Source organism: Tupaia chinensis, unplaced genomic scaffold (assembly GCF_000334495.1).
Source record: "Tupaia chinensis unplaced genomic scaffold, TupChi_1.0 Scaffold140534_1, whole genome shotgun sequence".
NCBI lineage: Eukaryota > Metazoa > Chordata > Mammalia > Scandentia > Tupaiidae > Tupaia > Tupaia belangeri.
The window spans coordinates 403,450-426,703 of NW_006200409.1; the positions used below are offsets into that span (position 1 = coordinate 403,450).

Here is a 23,254-nt window from a genome sequence, read left to right on the forward strand (position 1 = left end):
GGCGCATGTGCATGCGTGCCTAAGATCCCGAGAGGAGAATGGAGGAGAAGGGATTGCGGCGTGGCCATCCCCCCTGGGGAGTGATTTCTCGCTTTCTGTCTCTCTGGTGAGTGCACACACCCTATAACAAAAACCTCTCCAAAAAAAAAAAAAAGCTGAATGTGAAGCCAAGTATAGTTTAGATAGTACAAGAGTTGAAGGGAAAGGCATTCCAAGGGGGAGAGACAGCAGGAAAAACGGAACACAGAGAGATGAGTATTTTATTTTCACAGAGACCTAGCTAACAAAGGTGGAAGATTTAAATTTATTGGATATTCCTTCATAACTCAACAAATATTAGTTGAAAGATTAGTGTGTGACAAATACTAGTAGCTATCCAATTGTAAGCTACAGTATGGGATGGTCAAGGCATCCTTGATCATATCTGTGAAGAGGAGGAGTAGCTGCATGTACCACTTTCTGAAAGGAAGCTCCTAGAAGGAAATGATACCTCAACTCCCGTTTGAAGTCCCCATGATAGCCCAAACCACGGCACAGGATTGGTTCTCTGAAGGAGAATTAAGGAGAAAGAGCTGCAGAGCAAGGAGTGTATTTGAAAACCTGCTGCAGAAACTAGGAAGCCAGTCAAAGAACAAAAAAGGAAGAAAGAGAAGGAGAATATTGTCTTATTATGAAAACAGGGATATTCTAGGCGTCAGAGGCAGACAGAAGTGGAGTAGGGACCTAAAGAACAAGAACAGCAAAAAAAAAAAAAAAAAAGTTGATTTGATGAGAGTAGTCCCTGAAAATCTTCAGAGTTGTCATTTCACAAGAGTGGCAAGGAATTAAAAACAAATTCAGCATCAGTCTATAAAAAAGCAGTTTTAAATAGATACCACAGCTATGCACCAAAGAAGTTTTTGGTATATGTGTAGGCAGAGAACCATTTAACACTTTGTTGCTCTTGTTTTATCAGATTAATAAACTTGTACTGAAAATGCCATCAAATTTAAGCTTATTGAATGACTATCAGTTAATTGTACATAACGTTTTGATTTTTTTGCCAGAAACAAAATATTATTGCTAGAGCTGTATCTAGTCCTTCCCTACCCCCTGGTTACTTCTAACCGTTCTTCACATCGCTGTGACCAACTTTGTTTTGTCTTTTTGTCAATGCAGGAAACCAAAGATAAACTCAAAGAAACAACAACAAAATTGACACAAGCAAAGGAAGAAGCAGATCAGATACGAAAAAATTGTCAGGATATGATAAAAACATATCAGGTATGCATAACTTTGCAAATAGATTAATAACAGATTATACTATTGGGTTGTCAGAAAAGTCATGATGCATTTTTACGCAAAAAAAAATCTCAGAAAAACATGGCTTGACTTCTCCAATGACCCAATACAATGTAAGTTATTCCTGTTTCTTTACATTTCTATATCTGCCATATTTGAAGAGTAGAGTGGATTTGGTAGGGCATTTAATAAAATAACAGATTATTTCCTATGGTAAAGTTCCTATGGCTTGGGCCAGCAGGTGGTGGTGTGGTTAAGGCACTGGACTCTCACATGGTCAACCATAGTTCAAATTTCGAACCTACTGACTTGAAACTCATACCGGGGATGCCAGGTGCGTGTGTGTGTGCATGCCCAAAATTTTTGGAGGAGAAGGGATTTCCGTGTGGCCATCTCCCCTGGGGCGATTGATTTCTCACTTTTCCTCTTAATATCTGTCTCTCTGGTAGGCACACACACCCTATGGCAAAAACCTTACAAGAAGAAAAATAAAAATACCTGCATCTTAAATCAGTCTTTTTTTTTTTTAAAGAATTATTTATTTTAGTTTTATTTATTTCTTTCATTTTTTTATTTTAATTTGACCAGAGGAATACACAGAGAGAGAGAACAGGAAAGTGAGAAAGGAAGCCACCAGGTCCGAGACTTGAACCGTGGTTGGGCCATGTGGGAGTGTCCAGTAACTTAACCACCACGCCACCTGCTGGTCCCATTAAATCAGTCTTATTAATAAGCTTTCAACCAGATAAAAAACCCTAGAAAATGTCAGGAGAATGGAAAGTGTGTAACTTAAGAAAATGTGTTACTTAAAGGAAAGGAAATGTGTACCTTAAAAAATTATGATACCTATTTTAAGTATGGTATTCTTGTCTGTGCAAATTTGACATATTTTAAAATCTTTTAATATAACCTTCAATTTCGGATACATAAGCCATGTATTTCAAAGTTAGTAAACTTAATTGCAAAGCTTTCTCTTTTCAAAGTGCAAAACTAAAAAAAGTCATTGTTATTTCTGGTTTACATGTAATTGTTGTGCATTAAAGTATGAAACTTTAAAAAATTTGTCCTACTTTTTTCACTTCATTTCCATTAGGAGTCAGAAGAAATTAAATCAAATGAGCTAGATGCAAAGCTTAGAGTCACAAAAGGAGAACTTGAAAAACAGATGCAAGAAAAATCTGACCAACTAGAGGTGAGTAGTTTTGTTCTTTGTATGTACTGCACCATGTAATAAATCTAGAAAGAAATAATGAATACTTAACTGCTATCTGCTCTTAAAACCCTTTGGAAGGAGCAGATCATAAATCGTAGATCTAGTTTAGTGCATTATGATTTGTGGTTTCTTTTAAACTTTTTAAAGATGCATCATGCCAAAATAAAAGAATTAGAAGATCTGAAGAGGACATTCAAGGAGGGTATGGATGAACTACGAACACTGAGAACAAAGGTAATTAAATCTTCAGTCATGACTTTAGATGAAAGGGAAATACCTTTAATTTTGTATTTATTCTTATTTTTAAAGTGATAGGGAAAGGATATTTATATAGAAAATTTTAAAGTAAAAGAACTCAGAGGAGGTCAGCCAGTAGTATAGTGGTTAAGATGCCTGGATCTCACATCACTGATGAAGTGGTTCAAGTCTCAGACCTAGCCACTTGAGAGACATGCCAGGCACGCGTGCATGTGTGTGCAAAATCCTAAGAGGAGAAGGGATTGCAGTGAGCAAGTGCACACGCCCTATATAAAAAATTGTATTAAAAAACCAACCAAACAAAAAACCCTCAGAGGAGTAGATTAGACATTTCTTAACAGCATAATTGACTTTTATGTTGAATGAAAGTATCTTCTACGTTAGTCCCTTTGAAGGATTTGCCACACATTTCTATTTCTAGCACATTTGCTTATCCGTAATTTATCCTTGGGCTTCTGATCTAAAGACAGAATTAGTAGCGTATTAATGGAAAGATAGTTCACCTTTAGAACTGTGCCTTTATGAGACCGGCAGGTGGCATGGTGGTTAAGGTGCAAGACACTCCCACATGGCTGACCACGGTTCGAGTCCTGGACCTGGCGGCTTGCTTTCTCAGTTCCTCTCTCTTTCTCTGAGCAAATTAAAAACTAAATGGATGAATAAATAAAATTAAAAAAAAAAAACAAAACACCTGTGCCTTTATGTTTCTCCTAACTGTATTTTAATAGTCTTGGGGGTGGATATAGTTTTAATTTCTCACAGTCTATTAAACTTTTTCTGGTGTTTATAGCCTCTATTGTTAGGATAAAATCTTGCCTAATATGAATGTGATATTTTATTGCTGTGAATCATTTATTCAAAGTGTTTTTCATATAACTTCCTATTTGTTTTCTTCCCAGTTCTTTGATATGGGAAGGGAGGTCTGTCATTCTTGTTCCAATGAGGAGGTGGAAATTCATTAAAAATAAAGTAGCATGCTACAGTTTCTGTCACTAAATTGTAAGAAATATGAGACTGAAACCTAGAGTTGTTAACGCTGCATTTTTTTTTTTCCTGGAGAGATTTTTGCTACGGGACACGTGCATTTACCGACAGACAGAGACAGAGACAGAAAGTGAGAAATCACCTCCGGGGGGATGGCCATGTCACAATCCCTTCTCCTCCATTCTCCTCTCGAGATCTTTAACATGCACACACATGTGCCCAGCATGAGTTTAAGCCACCAGGTCCAGGACTCAAACCATGGTCGACTACATGGGAGTCCAGTGACATAGCCATTACACCAACTGCTGGTCCCGTGTGTTTTGTTTCTTCACGTTAGTCAAAACTGCTTTAGAACTCATTAATATGTAATCACTAAAAGGAACAAGAAAATATTATAGTTTAACTTAGTTGTCATTTGATAGGTGAAATGTCTAGAAGATGAACGATTACGAACAGAAGATGAATTATCAAAATATAAGGAAATTATTAATCGCCAAAAAACTGAAATTCAGAATTTATTGGACAAAGTGAAAATTACAGATCAGATACAGGAACAACTACAAAGGTATAAGCAATTTCTGTTTGTGTTAATAAACTTGGTTCTAAAAATTATATTTCTAAGTACAGTTAATGTTGTTAAATAAGAGCGACTTTGTTTCATGTGCCAGACCCTGTGTCAACTTTACTAGATAAACATTTCTTCTATTTCTCTCTTTATTTGAACTTTTTTGTGTTATCTTTGAGTTCCCATGATGGCTTCTAAAAATCAAAGTTTATGTTTCCTAGATACCAGCGGTAGCGATTTGTAAGACAGAGTGAATTTATTTAAGTTTCTTTGTCCATTCTTTAGCTTTCACATTCTATTACTTGCACACAGTACTTTCTTTTCTAAAAGGTAAATCTAGATTGAGATCTTCTCATGGGTATAGTTTGAGGTCAGGATCTCGTATTATTCCTTGGCTTCTTATAAAACCATTCGAACTCTACTTGTGACATTCCCTGGCAGAGCCTGAATTCAGGTTGAAATCAGATGTCTTATTTTTCATACTTCTCTGATACTCACGCTGCTGCGTGTTGCTAAAGAAATCCTCACCATGGGACCAGTAGTTAGTGTAATGGCTGTGTCACTGGACACCCATGTAGTTGACCACGGTTTGAGTCCTGGACCCGGTGGTTTAAAACTCACACTGGGCGCATGCGTGTGCTTGCCCAAGATCCCAAGTGGAGAAGGGATTGCAGCATGGCTATGCCCCTGGGTGGGTGATTCTCGCTTTCTGTCTCTCTGGTGAGCGCATGTGCCCAATAGCAAACACCTCTCCAAAAAAAAAAAAAAAAGAAAGAAAGCCTCACCATCATCCAAATCGATGCTGCTCTAAAATTTGCGGGCACTAGCCTCAGTTGGGAATACCATTGCACTTCTAATTCTACCATGTGTCCTTGGTCAGAGCCTTCTCCCCCATCCTCATAGCATTTATTTCAAACCTTATTTCTTCCTTCACACTTTGGCCTCTTCCCTGAACTCGGTTTACTCTTCGCGGGCAATTCCTCATAGAAAAAAATAGGACCTGTCAGGGAACTGCTCTTTTAACTCTTACTATCAACTCTGTGAACTTGCCTGTATCTACAGCAGTTTTTTCCAGTGCTTCTGTTACATAGAGGACATTAGCCTGCTTCTCTCTGAATCGGATTAACCCTTCTACTTCTGTGAATCGCATGGTCATCTGCTTTCTCGGGGTCTTAATTATTCCTTCTTCACCCTTTATCTCTTGCATGTCTCTACTGAATTTCTTTTTCTTTCTACATTTCAATATGATTATCTTTACAAAAAATCTTAACTCCTGGGGCTAGCAGGTTGTGTGGTGGTTCAGGCACTGGACTCTCCCACATGACTGACCATGGTTCAAGTCTTAGTCCTCATGACTTGCTTTCTCACTTTTCCTTTCTCTGTCTTGTGAATGCACATGCCCTATGGCAAAATTAAAAATAATAATAAATAATAATACATTATTTTTTAAAAATCTTAACTCTTACAGCCTTCCTCTATCAGTTTATTTTTTTCCTTCACAAATTTACCATGATAGAATTGTGTGTTCATTCTCTGTTTCTTTATTTTCTATGTCCTGTTATTCTCTACATCATTCTAGCTTCTACCCTGACATTTCATTAAGAAGTAGTGCCTCCTTAAATATTGTAGACACATCTCAACCCAGCCTTGCTTGAATTTTTAGTACCTTTTTTTTTTTTTTTTTTTTTTCAGGTTTTTTGCTATAGGGGAAAAGACTGCTTGCTGGAGATACAGAGACAGAAAGCAAGAAATCACCCCTAGGGGGATGACTACACTGCAGTCCTTTCTCCTCCGTTCTCCCTCTCAGGATTTTGAACATGCATGCACATGCACCTAGAGCAGGTTTTAAGCCACCTGGTCCGGGACTCCAACCGCAGTTGATTACGCTCGGGTCCAGTGATGTAACCATTACGCCATCTGCTGGTTCCAATTTTTAGTATCTTTTAACACCAAAAAACTCATTGTGTGGCTTGAGAAGCTCTGGTCCTTTGGCTTTGTTCTCAGTGTGCTCTCTTGGTGTTCTTCCCCACTTTCTTCTGGCCAGTTTCTCAGTCTCCTATGGGCACTTGTCTTTATGTTATAAAGAAAGCCCTGTGTTGTTCTCATTTTATTATACCCCTGGTGATCTTTACTATTCCAGAAGTATTCTGCAGAACCTTTGAATTCTTGCCTTCAGCCCTTTGTGCTGAACTTCAAGCACACGAGTATCAGATACCTCGAATTTTAACATGTCCAAAGCTGGTTCCTCCATCCTGCCCACAAGTAATTTTATATATCTTTTCATATATCTGGGATGAATGATGAGTGTAGTATCCACTGCTGTATAACTCAGGAACCTAGGGACCATCCTTGACTCTTCTCTTCTACCCCTCACACATCTAACCAGTCGCAGAATGTTAGTGACACTAACTCTTTAATTAATCTTTCAAATCCATTTACTTTTCTACTCCACTGTTGTTGTCATAGTCCACACCACTATCAGCTTTCAGCTAGAAAACTGTGAGTTTGAAAACTGGTTTTTCTGCTTATTTCCTCTCTAATCCTCTACCCAAACTGTGATTAGCATAATCTTTTTTTTTTTTTTTTGGAAGAGATTTTTGCTATAGGGTGTATGCTCGCTCCAGAAAGAGAGAGGCATAGAGACAGAAAGTGAGAAATCACTCCCACAGCGGGGATGGCCACACCGCAATCCCTTTTCCTCCATTCTCCTCTCGGGAAGTTGGACATAAACACACACATGCCTGGCATGAGTTAAAACCACCAGGTTTGGGACTCGAACTGTGGTCTACTACATGGGAGTCCAGCGACATAGCCATTATGGCAACTGCTGGTCTCAGCATAATCCTTTTAAAAAGGAGATGTTTTCAAAAATCTTTCTGTGAAATCTCAATTGCCTTAAAAATTACCTGATGAATTGCACGCAGCTTATAAGATTAGTGACCTGATCTGTCCATGGCATCTTCTGTACTTTTCCTCTCTTTCATTCTTGTATTTCAGCTTTAGTTGGTTAACAATGTTTATGGACTGCCTCATTTGTTAATTGCTGGGGGGATAGTGTAGTCCTCATTATACTGGACATCTATTAGTACAAAAAAGAAGTCTGTCTTCTGTTCCCTTCTGGACTTAGTACATACCAGTCCATGTACCTAGAACATAATTTGTACCCCTGGCATCGTCTGCTTTTCATTTAGTTGAGGGATCAACAAACTATGACCCAAAGTCAAACCCTACCCACCACATCTTTTTGTAAATGTAGTGTACATGTAAACCCATTCATTTCCATATTGTCTATGCCTGCTTTCACACTGCAGTGGCAGAGTGGGACAGTTGTAACAAAACCCTCACAGCTCACAAGCACTTTTCACAGGGAAAAGTTGCAGATCCATACTTTAAGTTTAATTCAAGCCTCACACTAGTTTAGGTAACCTGCTGTGGTTTTCATTATCAAAAATGTGTCTTTACACTCACATAATCACATATTTAACTAAGGACTCTTTGAAAGCATGGGCCATGTTGGTGCTTATATTGGTTCATTGGAAAAGTCATGATGCATTTTTACATAGAGAAACAGAAAAGTACATCCTGACTTCTCTGAGAACCCAGTATTTCCAGCACTTAGTTCCCAGCATATAATAGACATTCCTAATATTTGGATCAATAACTAAAAGTAACTTTATAAAACATTTCATTAGATAAAAATTCCCAAACCATTAATTTACTGTCTTTTAATAGTTAAAATTTTTTCTTTTAAATATAAACTTTGTTTTTTAGAGGTAAACAAGAAATTGAAAATTTGAAGGAAGAAGTGGAAAGTCTTAATTCTTTGATTAATGACCTACAAAAAGACATCGAAGGCAGTAGGAAAAGAGAATCTGAACTACTACTGTTTACAGAAAAGCTTACTAGTAAGAATGCACAGCTTCAGTCTGAATCCAATTCCTTACAGTCACAACTTGATAAACTTTCCTGTAGTGAAAGTCAATTACAAAGCCATTGTGAGCAAATGAAACAGACAAATAGTAATTTGGTAAGTATAAATGAATATTTACCTTTAAAACAATGTAGTAAAAAGTACAAATTAAATTTTTTCACAGCAAAAATATTAGTGGTGGTTGATTTAACTCTTTTAGAGAGTTAAGAGTTGATTTAGTTCTTTTTTAGTTGGTACTGACTTTCTGGTAATTTCAGATGCTGTAAGAAATGTCAGCTTTTCCTTCCAACTGATGTAATTTATAATAAAAATTTCTCCCTAAAATGATTATAATGATATTTCACTTTTTTTTTTTTTTGGAGAGATTTTTTTGCTATAGAGCGCGTGCGCTCGCCAGACAGACAGAGAGACAGAAAGCGAGAAATCACCCCCCAGAGGGGATGGTCACGCTGCAGTCCCTTCTCCTCCATTCTCCTCTCGGGATCTTGGGCACGCACGCACACGTGCCCAGCGTGAGTTCTAAGCCACCGGGCCCGGAACGCGAACCGTGGTCGACTACATGGGAGTCCAGCGACATAGCCATTGCACTAACTGCTGGTTCCCAATGATATTTCACTTTTGAAAGAAGAAAGTTTTTGTCATTCATAACTGTAATTATTATGTATTTTTAAAGTTCTTATTTTTTTTTTAATAGTTGGTTTAAAGGTCAGCTCTGTGGCAAAACTGCTCCAGAGAGGTTGAATCCTACATGATCATCACAGTTCTAGTCCCTGGCCTGGTCAGCCTACAACAGGCTCTGACTAGACCCTGTGGAAGGTGCTCGTCTTTCCCTCTCTTTCTCTCGCATTCTGACATATGTGCATGCAGTCTATAATAAATAAGAAATGATGTAACGTTTTCAAATTATGAGAGTATCTTCAAGTTACTCATAAAAATAATCTGAAACTTTAGTCCAGAAATTCACATGTTGGTTTGCTTGTGTGGAATGGCGTGTTCATTAATATATCCTTCCTTACTATATGAGAAGTTCAGTAAATACAACCTGGTAAGGAATGATAGATGAATCTCTAATATCTAGGACCTTTTTAAGTTTTCAAAACTTAAGTGTTTTAAGTTTTTTTTTTTTTAAGTATGTTAAGTTTTAAATTATGAGCTATAAGTAAATATTAATAAACTATATTAAAATTGGGGGTTGGTTTGTTTTCTCTTATTTAGGAAAATAGATTGTTGAAAGAGGAAGAACTACGAAGAGAGGAAGTCCAAGCTCTGCAGGCGGAACTCACTTGTAAACAAACGGAAGTTAAAGCATTGAGTACCCACGTAGAAGAGTTAAAAGATGAGTTAGTAACTCAAAGACGTAAACATGCCTCCAATGTCAAGGATCTCACCAAACAACTTCAGCAAGGTATAAAGTCGAATGTGTTTATTTCTTTTAATCATTAAAGATTTTATAGAAAAAATATATTTCACATCAAGTTCTAGGACTTTGGTTGAAACTGTGCGTTCTTTTTAATGTTCATAAACCACAACGGTGAACCTTTTGCAATTCCGTGAATAGTCTGTCTTCTATGCTGAAGGACATTTATTCACAGAACCACAGAATGTGAGAATTGGACAAGTACTTTAGGACAGTTAGCATCTAAACTGTTTTTTATTATATATTCTTGCTAGTAAAAAGTATTTAAGAATTTGTTCTCTAGTGTATATATGCTTGTTTATAAGTTTTAAGTATATACTACTTATTTATGTAAGAAAATAGAAATTTTAAAAGAACTATCGTTAAATATAAATAGCAGTTCTGATATTTTCTCCCTATAAATGCCTATGAATTGTCCTGTGCAGCAGCAAGGGTGCTTGCACGTTACAGACCTCTAACTTCAGATCCTTGAGGCCTAACTCTTCATCTGGGTCTTAAGAGGCAGACCCAGAAAAGTTATAGATTGCCCAAACACAGCCATTGACAGCTAGAACTGGAACCCAGATTTCTTTAATTTAAACATTCATACAGCTATTGGGTGTCCATGCTCATAGAAAAATGGAATTAAAATTCAAGTTTATTTTGGTGTAAAAATGTTTGAAATTCATGCATAGTTTTTTCATGATGTATGTTTTTCATGAATATGTTTTTCATGAACTTTTTGAAGAACTCATATGTTTAAGATAAAAGAGACAGCATTTTCTTAATATGAATATATTCAGATAATTGCTGTAAAGAATTAATTTTGTTTTTATGGGAACTAGCAGTTAGCGTAATGGCTACATCGCTGGATTCCCACGTAGTCGACCGCGGTTCGCATCCCGGATCCGGTGGCTTAGAACTCACACTGGGCACATGTGCGTGTGTGCCCAAGATCCCGAGAGGAGAATGGAGGAGAAGGGATTGCGGCGTGACCATCCCCCCTGGGGGGTGATTTCTTGCTTTCTGTCTCTATGTCTCTCTCTGTCTGGCTGGCGAGCGCATGCGCCCTATAGCAAAAACCTCTCAAAAAAAAAAAAAAGAATTAATTTTGTTTTTATAGATATAATTGAAGGGTACTATAAGGTACTATAAGGACCTTCTAAATTTTTCAGGACTCTAAAATTAAATTAAATTTAGTGTTACTAATGCCAGTATCAGATATCATAGTGCCTCTATATTTTGCATTTAAGCTGTACCTTTCCAAATGTCATTTTATATGAATGAATCTTCTAAAATATGTATTCAAGAATTTTCTCTCTTATGCCATTTTTACCTAAGTGATTTTAGTGATTAATATCAGATGGTCGAGGGACCATCAGTTAGCGTAACGGCTATGTCACTGGACTCCCATGTAGTCGATCGCGGTTCAAGTCCCGGACCCGGTGGCTTAAACTCTCACTGGGCGCGTGTGCGTGCGTGCCCAGGATCCCAAGAGGAGAATGGAGGAGAAGGGATTGCGGCATGGCTATCCCCCCTGGGGGGTGATTTCTTGCTTTCTGTCTCTCTGTCTCTCTGTCTGTCTGGAGAGCTCACGCGCCCTGTAGCAAAAACCTCTCCAAAAAAATTTAAAAAATCAGATGGTCAAGGAAGAAGGTCATGATCTTATCCTAGGTGATAGCTTTTTTTTTTTTTTTCTTTTTTTTTTTTTATAGCTCGAAGAAAATTGGATCAGGTTGAAAATGGAGGCTATGATAAAGAAGTGAGCAGCATGGGAAGTCGTTCCAGTTCTTCAGGTGAAAAAATGAATGGCTTTAGTTGTTATTTAGTGATTAAATAGGATTTTTTACTCTAAGAAGTGTTACTATGCTTTGTTTTATTTTGAAGTATAAAAAGTGGGTTAATATATAATTATACTATAAAACATGTTTCTCCTAATTTATTACTCAGGGTTTCAGATTTGTCATGGGGTTTATATGATCTGTCTCCGACCTCCTTTATTCTTAACTGCTACTGCTTTATTCTGTGCAACAACTTCCTCACCCACTTTCAAAATTCGGATTTGTATCTCTCCATATAGATAGATGGAACATATATGATCTCTCTCATTCTCTCTTACATATTTCTTGTAACACCTGAGAACTAATGAAATGGTCATTATATGCTATATATGTATGTGTACACATACTTGTGTGTAGGTGTGTGTGTATTTATTTACTTAAATTTATTTATTTTAATTTTGCTGTAGAGCACATGTGCTTGCCAGAGAGAAATGAGTATGGAATTGGGGGGCAGTGTGTAGGGACAAAGCATCCCTATGGGGGAGGGTCACACTGAAATCCCTTCTCCTTCATTTCTCCTTTTGGGATTTTGGCCATACATGCATGCAGACATGCCTGGCAAGTTTTCTCAAGCTGCATAGTTCTGAACTCAAACCATGCCATCAGCCTTGTGGGGATCCAGCTGCTTTAACCACTGTGCTGCTAACTGGCCCTATTTTTTAATTTTTTAGTTTTTTTCATGACAGATATATGTAAAGTCTAAACTTAAAATTAATAGACTATAAAGTTATGATTGATAACATTGTAAGCATAATAATTAGTAAAATATCAGTGTAGTTATTGTTTTAGAATGCCAAAACCATGCCAGATCTTGAAACTTATCATTTATTCTGCATAATAGCCATGTGACATAAGTGTGTTACCATTTCTGTCTGACAGATGAGGAAACCAAGGTTTAGAGAGGTTACATGATTTGCCTAAAATCCACAACAGAGCTCTCTGACTCCAGAATATTTGCATGCCACTATATTATACAACCTCTAGGAGATGCACATTAGGGGGAAGAAGTCATTAATTGTTACAGTTAGTGGAAAAAATATGTAGTAGAAAGAACATGGATTTCAAATTACAAATAAACCAGCTGTGCCTTTATTCGTTACATATTGTGGATAAACTATTATTAGGTTGGAAAAAACATCTCTGTAGGAAATCAGAAGGTTTAGTTGGTAATAATAATAGCTAACACAAGTGCTTATTCTATGCTCTGTTCTAAGTGCTTCACATGTATTAACTCATTTAAATGAGGATAACAATTCTAGGAGGTAAATATTATTACTGTGTCTCATTTCAAGGTGAAGTAAACAAGGCATAGAAAGTTATATACCCTGCCAAGGTCTCAGAGCTAGTGTAAGTGGAGGAGTAGAATTGGGACCCGGGCAGGCTGGCTCTGCGGTTTAACCCACTATACACTGTCCCTGCTTTCTCCTTCCACACACAACCCTCCCCTTCTCCTCCTGCTTTCTTTTCTCTTATCCTGTGAGTTAGTTTTGGTCTCACTACACTTATTAGTCTGACCTTTTCTTCTCTTTAAGCTTCTTTCTTTACATTTGTCTCCCTAACTGTCTTTTTCTTGAGATTCTTGTTTCTCTATTGCCATATCCTATTCCTGAGAGACATTAATAGACCCTTTTGATACTTCTTTCATCAGTTAGTCAGAAACCAATTCTGCCCTGTTTGACCTGTGTTATGTTTTGTGTCCAATCTTTGTTATATAGTAAATATTTGAAAATGATACTAGAATAAATAATACATGAGATGAGAGACGACTGTTGAGTAAATATAATATCTAAACCAAGTTTTTTGTTTTCAGGGTCCCTTAATGCTCGAAGCAGTGCAGAAGATCGATCTCCAGAAAATACTAGGTCATCAGTAGCCGTGGATAACTTTCCAGAAGTAGACAAGGCCATGTTGATTGAAAGGATAGTTAGGTTACAAAAAGCACATGCCCGGAAAAATGAGAAGATAGAATTCATGGAGGACCACATCAAACAATTGGTAGAAGAAATTAGGAAAAAAACAAAGTATGTATTATTATGGTAGCACATTCTGTGTTCAGGAGGAACATATATGATCTCTCTCATTCTCTCTTACATATTTCTTGTAACACCTGAGAACTAATGAAATGGTCATTATATGCTATATATGTATGTGTACACATACTTGTGTGTAGGTGTGTGTGTATTTATTTACTTAAATTTATTTATTTTAATTTTGCTGTAGAGCACATGTGCTTGCCAGAGAGAAATGAGTATGGAATTGGGGGGCAGTGTGTAGGGACAAAGCATCCCTATGGGGGAGGGTCACACTGAAATCCCTTCTCCTTCATTTCTCCTTTTGGGATTTTGGCCATACATGCATGCAGACATGCCTGGCAAGTTTTCTCAAGCTGCATAGTTCTGAACTCAAACCATGCCATCAGCCTTGTGGGGATCCAGCTGCTTTAACAAACACTGTGCTGCTAACTGGCCCTATTTTTTAATTTTTTAGTTTTTTTCATGACAGATATATGTAAAGTCTAAACTTAAAATTAATAGACTATAAAGTTATGATTGATAACATTGTAAGCATAATAATTAGTAAAATATCAGTGTAGTTATTGTTTTAGAATGCCAAAACCATGCCAGATCTTGAAACTTATCATTTATTCTGCATAATAGCCATGTGACATAAGTGTGTTACCATTTCTGTCTGACAGATGAGGAAACCAAGGTTTAGAGAGGTTACATGATTTGCCTAAAATCCACAACAGAGCTCTCTGACTCCAGAATATTTGCATGCCACTATATTATACAACCTCTAGGAGATGCACATTAGGGGGAAGAAGTCATTAATTGTTACAGTTAGTGGAAAAAATATGTAGTAGAAAGAACATGGATTTCAAATTACAAATAAACCAGCTGTGCCTTTATTCGTTACATATTGTGGATAAACTATTATTAGGTTGGAAAAAACATCTCTGTAGGAAATCAGAAGGTTTAGTTGGTAATAATAATAGCTAACACAAGTGCTTATTCTATGCTCTGTTCTAAGTGCTTCACATGTATTAACTCATTTAAATGAGGATAACAATTCTAGGAGGTAAATATTATTACTGTGTCTCATTTCAAGGTGAAGTAAACAAGGCATAGAAAGTTATATACCCTGCCAAGGTCTCAGAGCTAGTGTAAGTGGAGGAGTAGAATTGGGACCCGGGCAGGCTGGCTCTGCGGTTTAACCCACTATACACTGTCCCTGCTTTCTCCTTCCACACACAACCCTCCCCTTCTCCTCCTGCTTTCTTTTCTCTTATCCTGTGAGTTAGTTTTGGTCTCACTACACTTATTAGTCTGACCTTTTCTTCTCTTTAAGCTTCTTTCTTTACATTTGTCTCCCTAACTGTCTTTTTCTTGAGATTCTTGTTTCTCTATTGCCATATCCTATTCCTGAGAGACATTAATAGACCCTTTTGATACTTCTTTCATCAGTTAGTCAGAAACCAATTCTGCCCTGTTTGACCTGTGTTATGTTTTGTGTCCAATCTTTGTTATATAGTAAATATTTGAAAATGATACTAGAATAAATAATACATGAGATGAGAGACGACTGTTGAGTAAATATAATATCTAAACCAAGTTTTTTGTTTTCAGGGTCCCTTAATGCTCGAAGCAGTGCAGAAGATCGATCTCCAGAAAATACTAGGTCATCAGTAGCCGTGGATAACTTTCCAGAAGTAGACAAGGCCATGTTGATTGAAAGGATAGTTAGGTTACAAAAAGCACATGCCCGGAAAAATGAGAAGATAGAATTCATGGAGGACCACATCAAACAATTGGTAGAAGAAATTAGGAAAAAAACAAAGTATGTATTATTATGGTAGCACATTCTGTGTTCAGGAAATCATTGTTCAACATGGTGAAGTTACTATTTTCAAATTAATCATATCAAGAGCCTACCTTTAAAAAATGATTCTAAATTACATTCACTCAGTTTTTAATCTCTTATGATCACCTATTGTAGGTTTGGAGAATACAGAGATGAAAGGAAACACGGGTCTTTAAGGTGATAGAGTTCAGTAGATATTAATTTTTTTGTTTGTGGGGTTTTTTTTTTTTTTCCCCAGAGGTTTTTGCTATAGGGCACGTGTGCTCATGAGACAGAAAGCGAGAAATCACCCCCTGGGGGGATAGCCACACCGCAATCCCTTCTCCTTCATTCTCCTCTCGGGATCTTGGGCATGCATGCACATGTGCCCGGCAAGAGTTTTAAGCCACTGGGTCCGGGACTCGAATCACGGTCGACTGCATGGGAGTCCAGCGACATAGCCATTATGCTAACTACTGGTCCCTAGATGTTAATTTTTTAAGATACTAAAATAACTCTGTATTTAAAACTGTTCTTTAAAACATATAGTGTTCGCACCCAGCAGATGGTGTAATGGTTATATTGCTGGACTCCTGTGTAGTCTACCGTGGTTCCAGTTCCAGATCTGGTGGCTTAAAACTCATGCCAGGTGTGTGTGCATGCCGAAGATACTGAGAATGGAGGAGAGGGGATTGTGGTGTGATCATCCCCTATGGGAATTTCTTGCTTTCTGTCTCTGTCTCTCTGGTGAGTGCACGTACCCTATAGCAAAAAATCTATAAAAAAAAAAAAGCGGTATTGTTCTACGTTGCTTTCTCTTTTCATGACTTTGGCTTTTAAGAGATGTGTAGAATTGTGGATTATTTTCCTGTAGGGTAGGGACATAGTGTGTTGATTTGTTGGGCACTGTCTTAGTTTGTTACTGTGTTGCTATGCTAAACAGAAATATTAGGTTGTTGGAAAAAGCATGCTGCATTTTTGCATTAAAAAATTATGTCATGACTTTTCTGATAACCTAATGCTTAACACTGGGTAATTTATAAATAATACAAGTTTATTTGGTTCACAGTTTTGGTTCACTTTCACAGTGACTAGAAAGCCCAAGGCATAGGACTCCACAGCTGGCTGGCCTCTGCAACATCACAACATGGCAGAGAAAAGCAGAAGGGTCTGCAGATATATGCAGAGAGACAGACACACACACACACACACACACACACACACACACATACATACCTGAAAGCAGCTCATTTATTAGCAACCAGCTTATGCAGGACTAACCCTTTTCTGCAAGAGCAAATACTCATCATTAACAAACACTAATTCATTCATGAGTTCAGTACCCCCATGATCCAAACACTGCTCACTACGTGTCACATCTTGAAGGTGTCACCATCTCTCAACACCATTAATCGGGAACCAGTTTTCAACACATGGACCTTTGGGGGACAAACCATGATCTAAACCTTAACAAGCACCTATTAATTTAAGGCACTATGCCTATAGCTTAGCAATATTTCCTTGATTCTTTATACTACTCAGAGACTGAGATCTCTGAATTTACAAATTTGTTAACTGGGGCTCACGTCAAATCTCTACATGGTCCAGGACTGTCACTTGTTTGGATCTGTTCTGACAGAACTAGAACTGGAGATGTACACCTAGCCTAGTCTAGATTCAGACTGACTCTAGATCCTATGCTGTGCCAAATCCCTCTCCCAAATACCTTATTTAAATAAGATTTAGTTTTTGTTTTTAAGTGCCAGAGGGCATGCGTGCTTGCTGGAGAGAGACAGAGAGACAAAGAGAGAAAGCACCCCTAATGGAGCACGGTCATGCTGCACACACATTTCTCCATCCTGTCAGGATCTGGGGCATGTGCACGCTTGAACTCTGATGTCTTTCAATCTGCAGGGGGCTGGATTTGAACCGTGATCGGCCATGTGGGATCCGGCTCCCTTACTCACTATGTTGTGTGCCTAGCCATAAACATTGTTGTTTTTATATTACAGATCTTTTTCCATGACATTAAAATTTTTATTTTGAAATAATTTTAGACTTACAGAAAAGTTTGCTTATGACTTTTAAGAGTATAATACAGAAAGAGTTCTAAATTTTGATAATATAAGATAGAAAATATTGACCAAAATTGGAGCAATAAAGAAAATGCCCAATTATTATGAGTAAAGTAGTAAAGAAATAGAAAGGCTGTTTTTATATGTGTTTAATATAAATGTCATACTAGAGTGGAAATGGGATTTTAAGAAATCATCTGAATAAGGAAAGTTTATTTTCTAATAGATTATTAATCTAATAAATTTATTTTATGGTAATCATCTTTATACTTAAGATTAAATGACTCTTGCAAGTTCCATGTTTAGAGTTCTAAATACACAATTGATAGTGTCATTTTCTTTTGCAGAATAATTCAGAGTTATATTTTACGGGAAGAATCAGGCACACTTTCTTCAGAGGCATCTGATTTTAATAAAGTCCATTTAAGTAGACGGGGAGGCATCATGGCATCTTTGTATACATCTCATCCAGCTGATAGTGGACTAACATTGGAGCTCTCTTTGGAAATCAACCGAAAGCTACAGGCTGTTTTGGAGGATACGTTACTGAAAAATATTACTTTAAAGGTATTTGTATTTCTCATGTACTTACTAATAACTATGGAAAAACAGTGTCTCTTTCATAATCTGTTCTAGCACTTAGAGGGATTATTTCTGTAACTCTGTAATACAACGTAACTATTTCACCCTAAGTAACATTTTAATGTTTTCCTTTTTTATTTTTCGAGAGAGATTTTTGCTATAGGGCACATGTGCTCACTACAGAGACAAAAAGTGAGAAATAACCCTGGGATGGTGGTGATCATGCTGCAGTCCCTTCTCCTCTTGGAATTTTGGGCACACATACACATGTGTCCAGTGTGAGTTTTGAGCTTCTGGGTTCGAGACTCGAACTGCGGTTGACTATGTGGGAGTCCAGCGATGTAACCATAGTGTCATCTGCTGTTCCCTGTTTTCCTCTTTTTGAAAAGCACAGTTCTTTTAAGCTAGTCAGAAAAACGAAAGTAAAAATAGTCTTAGCTATTGGGTAGACAGTAAAACAAGTTGTTGACTTTGTGATGGATGGATGGCCTTTGACATAATTATATTGTCGAAACAATTTTTTAAATTGTGGCATTTCTAATTTCCAGCTTTACTTTATTTTTTGTAGCTATTATCTGACCCAACTACAGTTGACCTCTGTATCTGTGGGGGTTGACTCTAGGCTTCCCATCTTTGCCTCGCAGATACTAAAATTTATGGATGGTCAAGTCTCTTACATTGGCTCTCTGTATCCAGAGCTCCAGATACGTAGAAAATTCAATCCATGGTTGACTGAATCCATGGATTTTGGGGGTCGGGAAAGCTAACCGTATTCTATTTTTCTATGTCTGGGCCACATAGATAGTGACTAGTAATAGTAATACATTTTTAAAAATAATTATTATGCCAGGTAATGGCATGGTGACTAAGGGACTGGATCCTATATAGCCAACTGCAGAGTTCGAGCTCATACCTGATGGCTTGAAAAATATTCCGGGTGCATATTTTGAGCCCAAAGTCCTGAGGAGAATGGAGAAGGGATTACAGTGTAACTATCGCCCTGGGAGGTGTTTACTCACTTTCTTTTCTCTCTCTCTTGCTCTCTCTCTCTTTTTCCCTCTTTGTCTTTAGTGAGCACAGGTGCCCCATAGCAAATTAAAAGATAATAATAATTCTTAAATCTAATACATACTTATTTATGCACTAAAAATGGCCGTAGCTTTAGTAAAAGGATTAAGTACTACTGACAAAGGGCTACTGTACCGAAAACAGCTGTGTGTGGTTTCGCTAGTTAATTTCACATACCATTTAAGACTAATCACTATCAGTTTCAAAATTCAAGCAAAAATAGTTCAAATTGAGTCTTTTTATTTATTGTTCTTAATAGTTCTGCCTTCTCATCTCTTTTTCCTCCAATTATTAAAGGAAAATCTACAAACACTCGGAACAGAAATAGAACGTCTTATTAAACACCAGCATGAACTAGAACAGAGGACAAAGAAAATCTAATACCAGACTCTTGCTCAGTAAACAAAAGCCACACAGGAGCAGGTGCCACTGACCAGTGTTGTTGGGAACATTTCTCTGCTTTGTGTGTCAACCAGTAAAAAGATTTGTCTTGCTTCATCTGTACAAAAAAGTATCCTTTTGCAATATGAATGCATTTCTGTACATACTGTAAGAGTGTAAGCATTGATGAAATTGGTTTTTATGTAGTGCAATACGCAGTCGTTGAATCTCAGCAACTTGATTACTCATAGTCAGGAGAAGTACTGAACATTACTACAGAACTTTTCAAACCCCTTGTTCATACTTCTTCCCTTCAAAATATAGTGTCAAAAATGATTCAGCTTCTTAAAATTATGCATGAAAAGATAGGTGTTGATCATTCAGTGCTATGCTATTCTTCCAACATCAAAAAACAAAACCAATGAAATGATAAAGTTTTGTTTTCCCATTCCAATATATCATTTGGTTGTGTTTTAGGGATGCAGATGAGAATATAAGTCTTTTATTTTGATTTTAGTTTTATTGAAAGCTGAGCAAAATAGGAAAGCTAGCTGTTAGTTACTAGAATGATCTGGCATTATATGCCTCTAACAATTCCTTATTTGTGCTAGGTACACTTTTTCAGATTCAGATTACTTGGGTTGATAATTAAGTTGAATTTTTTTTTTAACCTTCAGATACTTAAAATAAGATTTTAAATAACATGTTCATTTAGGAAGTTCCTGTGGACTTCAGTTATATTTTAAAATGTGAAATGGATCCAGTTGTTAGAACAGAGAGATGAGTTATTCTTTGAAACTGAAATGCCTTAGTTTTGCTGGCATTGTGTAAAGATAAATGTAATTGCGTTAAAGATATTCATGAAGATCCAGGTCCCAAGAGAAAACGGCATATGGCCCTATGAACCATTTCATTTACGCACCATTCTTTATAATGAATATATATTTTAGTGGGATGACCCTGAATGTGATGTTTCTGTATATTTATTAAAAACTCAATATAATTATATCTCTGTAACCAAAGGCATTTTAGAGCCAAATTTTTGTGTCTTGTAGTTTTTACAATATTTATTTAATGTTTCCAGTCATAGCATCAGTATTTCTTTCCACTGAAGTTTTTCTGCACCCGTTATGATCGCTGTCTGTCTGTCCATGTTCCTGCACCCAGATCATTGCTGCAGGGGCCGCCTTAGCACGTGTGCAGGTGTTGCAGCAGACCTCGCTTTCATGTGGGATTTTTGCATCCTGTTGTCTCCGGTTAAGAGACATATGCTTTGGAGCAATGGATTAAAAACCTTTAAAGAATTATATGGGCTCTAAAAATTTGGGCTCATTGCAGTGACGTCCTTTTAATGTGTTTTAACATTTTTTAAATCGACATTGTTTAAAAAGATAATTTACTAAGGATTAGATTTAATGAGCATCTTATTTTGTGTGTGTGTTTTGAGGTATGTGTTGTCATCCCAAAATAAATACCAACTTTTATTTTTATTTCAGAATGAAAATACATGTTCAAAGATGGTTTATTTTAAAAAACAGATGTTAAAAAGTAGTAGTCTTAGTATAATGTCTTACTCTTTTTCCAATAATAATTTATCAAAATAAAAGGGTAAGTGCAGTGAAATCCAAATTATTTTACCAGTTTTTTTTCTAAATATACTATTGACATGGCTACGATTAGAGTAGGCAACATAACTAAATTTATTTGATTTCACATGTCATACAGATTCATAAACTGTAATACTTTTTTTTCCCCTCCAAGGCACAAAATGTGTAATAGAGACCAAATAATGATCAGATTCATAGTGTCCTTTACCTGTATACTTTAAAATATGTATTTGTTATAGACAAAAATGGAACATTCCAGTATTAGTGTTTATGACATTGTCTACCTGGAGAAGCTTAATGATGATACATTTTCATAAGAAAACTATTATAAACCACATTTGACTGTGTTGTTACTTCCCCCCCATAAATGTAAGAAAATATGGAAGTATTGGAAGAAAATGCTTTATTTCATCTTTTTCTTTAGTATCTAATGTATCCTTTTGTATACGAATCAAGACTGAGCAAGGTAATTTACAATAATGTACCTATATCGGAGATCATATCTACTAATTGACAAACAGCTCCCGACGGAAGGACTTACAGGACCTTCTACCTGCTATTGAATATACAGAGAGAAAAATGTGTCTGGTCAAGTACATAAGATGGTCTGGAGAAACCTGAGATCTGAGGGAAGTTTGTTTTCTATGTTCATTAGTAATTGTACCCATCGAAAACTATTTTGGTTAGTTAGCACTATTTTGGCTTCTTTGAGTAGGAAATTGTGTGTGTGTGTGTGTGTGTGTGTGTGTGTGTGTTTGTTTGTGTCTGTCTGTCTGTCTGTGTACTCCTCACCAGGTTTTAATTTTAAACTGAATAGTCGCTGTGACTCCCTTTTTCCCATTCTGTTTCAAACTTCAACCTGTTCACTTTTAAGGACAGAAAATGGTAGAATTGTACAGAATGAGTTTGAACTTTGATGGTGGTATTTTTGGTTTTCAGCTTTGAGTTCTTTTTTTAAAAGAATAATTTAAAGCAGTTTAGCTTAAAATTAAATTTCATCAGACTACCAACATGTTATTTATTCACTTACTGAACACATTTATTGAAAGCTTAATATTGCCCAGCACCATATAAGGTGTTGTGATTATATTGGTGAGCGAACAGTTCCCCTTTTCATGAAGCTTATGGTCTAGTGAAAATAGCTGGCAGGTGTTATGGGCCTCTAGCGCTCATAACCTGCAGCCCCTTGTAAGTGGGCTCAGAAGGTAGTTAACCTAGTTGTGCGAGTATGTGGTCCAGAAATCTCACTCTGGCATGAAGCATTAGGAAACCCAGTCCTTGCTGAGGTATTCTGAGAGCATATTACTGTTTTCATAGTGGATCTGCAGCATTGCCTAGCTTTTGTCACAGTTCATTATTGAATTCCTTAAGAAAAAGAAAAATCCAAAGACCATATAAAAATGGCACTACATTTTTACCATGTTAGTAAATTATTTGTTAATGCCTACTTGATGGTCATCAAACTGAGTTTAATCATGTTGTGACTTTGTTTACAGTATCTTATTTTCTAAAGATTTTTACTTGCAAATTTAGACCAAGATTTACCAGTAGAAGAAAAAATTAGAAACCATTAATACTGTAAATTATATGTGTGTGTGCACTACCTAGTGAAAATATTTTTATCAATTACATTGTCATTCATACATTATGAATGCTCAGTAGCCTGTTTTTTTAATAACTTTTTTTAAACAAAAATTGGTTTTACATTAAGGTTGTTAATCTTTAATTAATAGTAGTTGGTGGCACTAGAAACCTGAAATATTTCAAGACTGAACAAGAGAAATAACTGAGAAAGTATCCGAACATGAAAAGTTTTCATTTAAGTAAATGAAAAATATAATTGTATATTAAAGATGTATTTTTTTTTCTGGAATGGAATTCTTTTAAAAATGTATATGGCTGTCCACTGCAATGATGAACTTATCTTCCAAAGTGTGTATGTGTGTGTACATTGTACAGATAATCTCTAATTTGGTTACACTGTTCATTTTGTAAATATAATCCTGTATAAAAATGAAGCTTTTTAAGAGGATTCTGTATATATATTGTACTTATTAAATAGGTAATGCCTGTTTATCAAATTGCATTTTAATGACATCTGTTTATATACACCACTTGCTAAACAGACTGAATCACCAGATTGTTGGCAAGGCTTAATTCAATGTGCTCAAATTGTCTTTTTTTAACTAGACTGGGAAATTTGCTTTCCATATTTATGTTTGTTTTACCAAT

General features: G+C 36.5%; 1 protein-coding gene across 2 annotated transcripts in view; it reads left to right on the forward strand.

Annotated features, from left to right (window-relative positions):
• The window catches only part of CCDC186 (coiled-coil domain containing 186), an 80,981-nt gene extending 57,941 nt beyond the window's left edge, over window positions 1-23,040 (forward strand). For both annotated transcript variants that reach the window (XM_027766075.1, XM_006162762.3), the window contains exons 7-16: window positions 1,159-1,263; window positions 2,375-2,473; window positions 2,642-2,728; window positions 4,159-4,301; window positions 8,073-8,328; window positions 9,448-9,637; window positions 11,344-11,424; window positions 13,280-13,490; window positions 17,732-17,951; window positions 19,332-23,040. In XM_027766075.1, coding sequence (XP_027621876.1) covers window positions 1,159-1,263; window positions 2,375-2,473; window positions 2,642-2,728; window positions 4,159-4,301; window positions 8,073-8,328; window positions 9,448-9,637; window positions 11,344-11,424; window positions 13,280-13,490; window positions 17,732-17,951; window positions 19,332-19,415 — 1,476 coding nt within the window. In that variant the 3' untranslated portion in view covers window positions 19,416-23,040. The remainder of the gene's footprint in view (window positions 1-1,158; window positions 1,264-2,374; window positions 2,474-2,641; window positions 2,729-4,158; window positions 4,302-8,072; window positions 8,329-9,447; window positions 9,638-11,343; window positions 11,425-13,279; window positions 13,491-17,731; window positions 17,952-19,331) is intronic.
• Window positions 23,041-23,254: the final 214 nt, after the last annotated feature.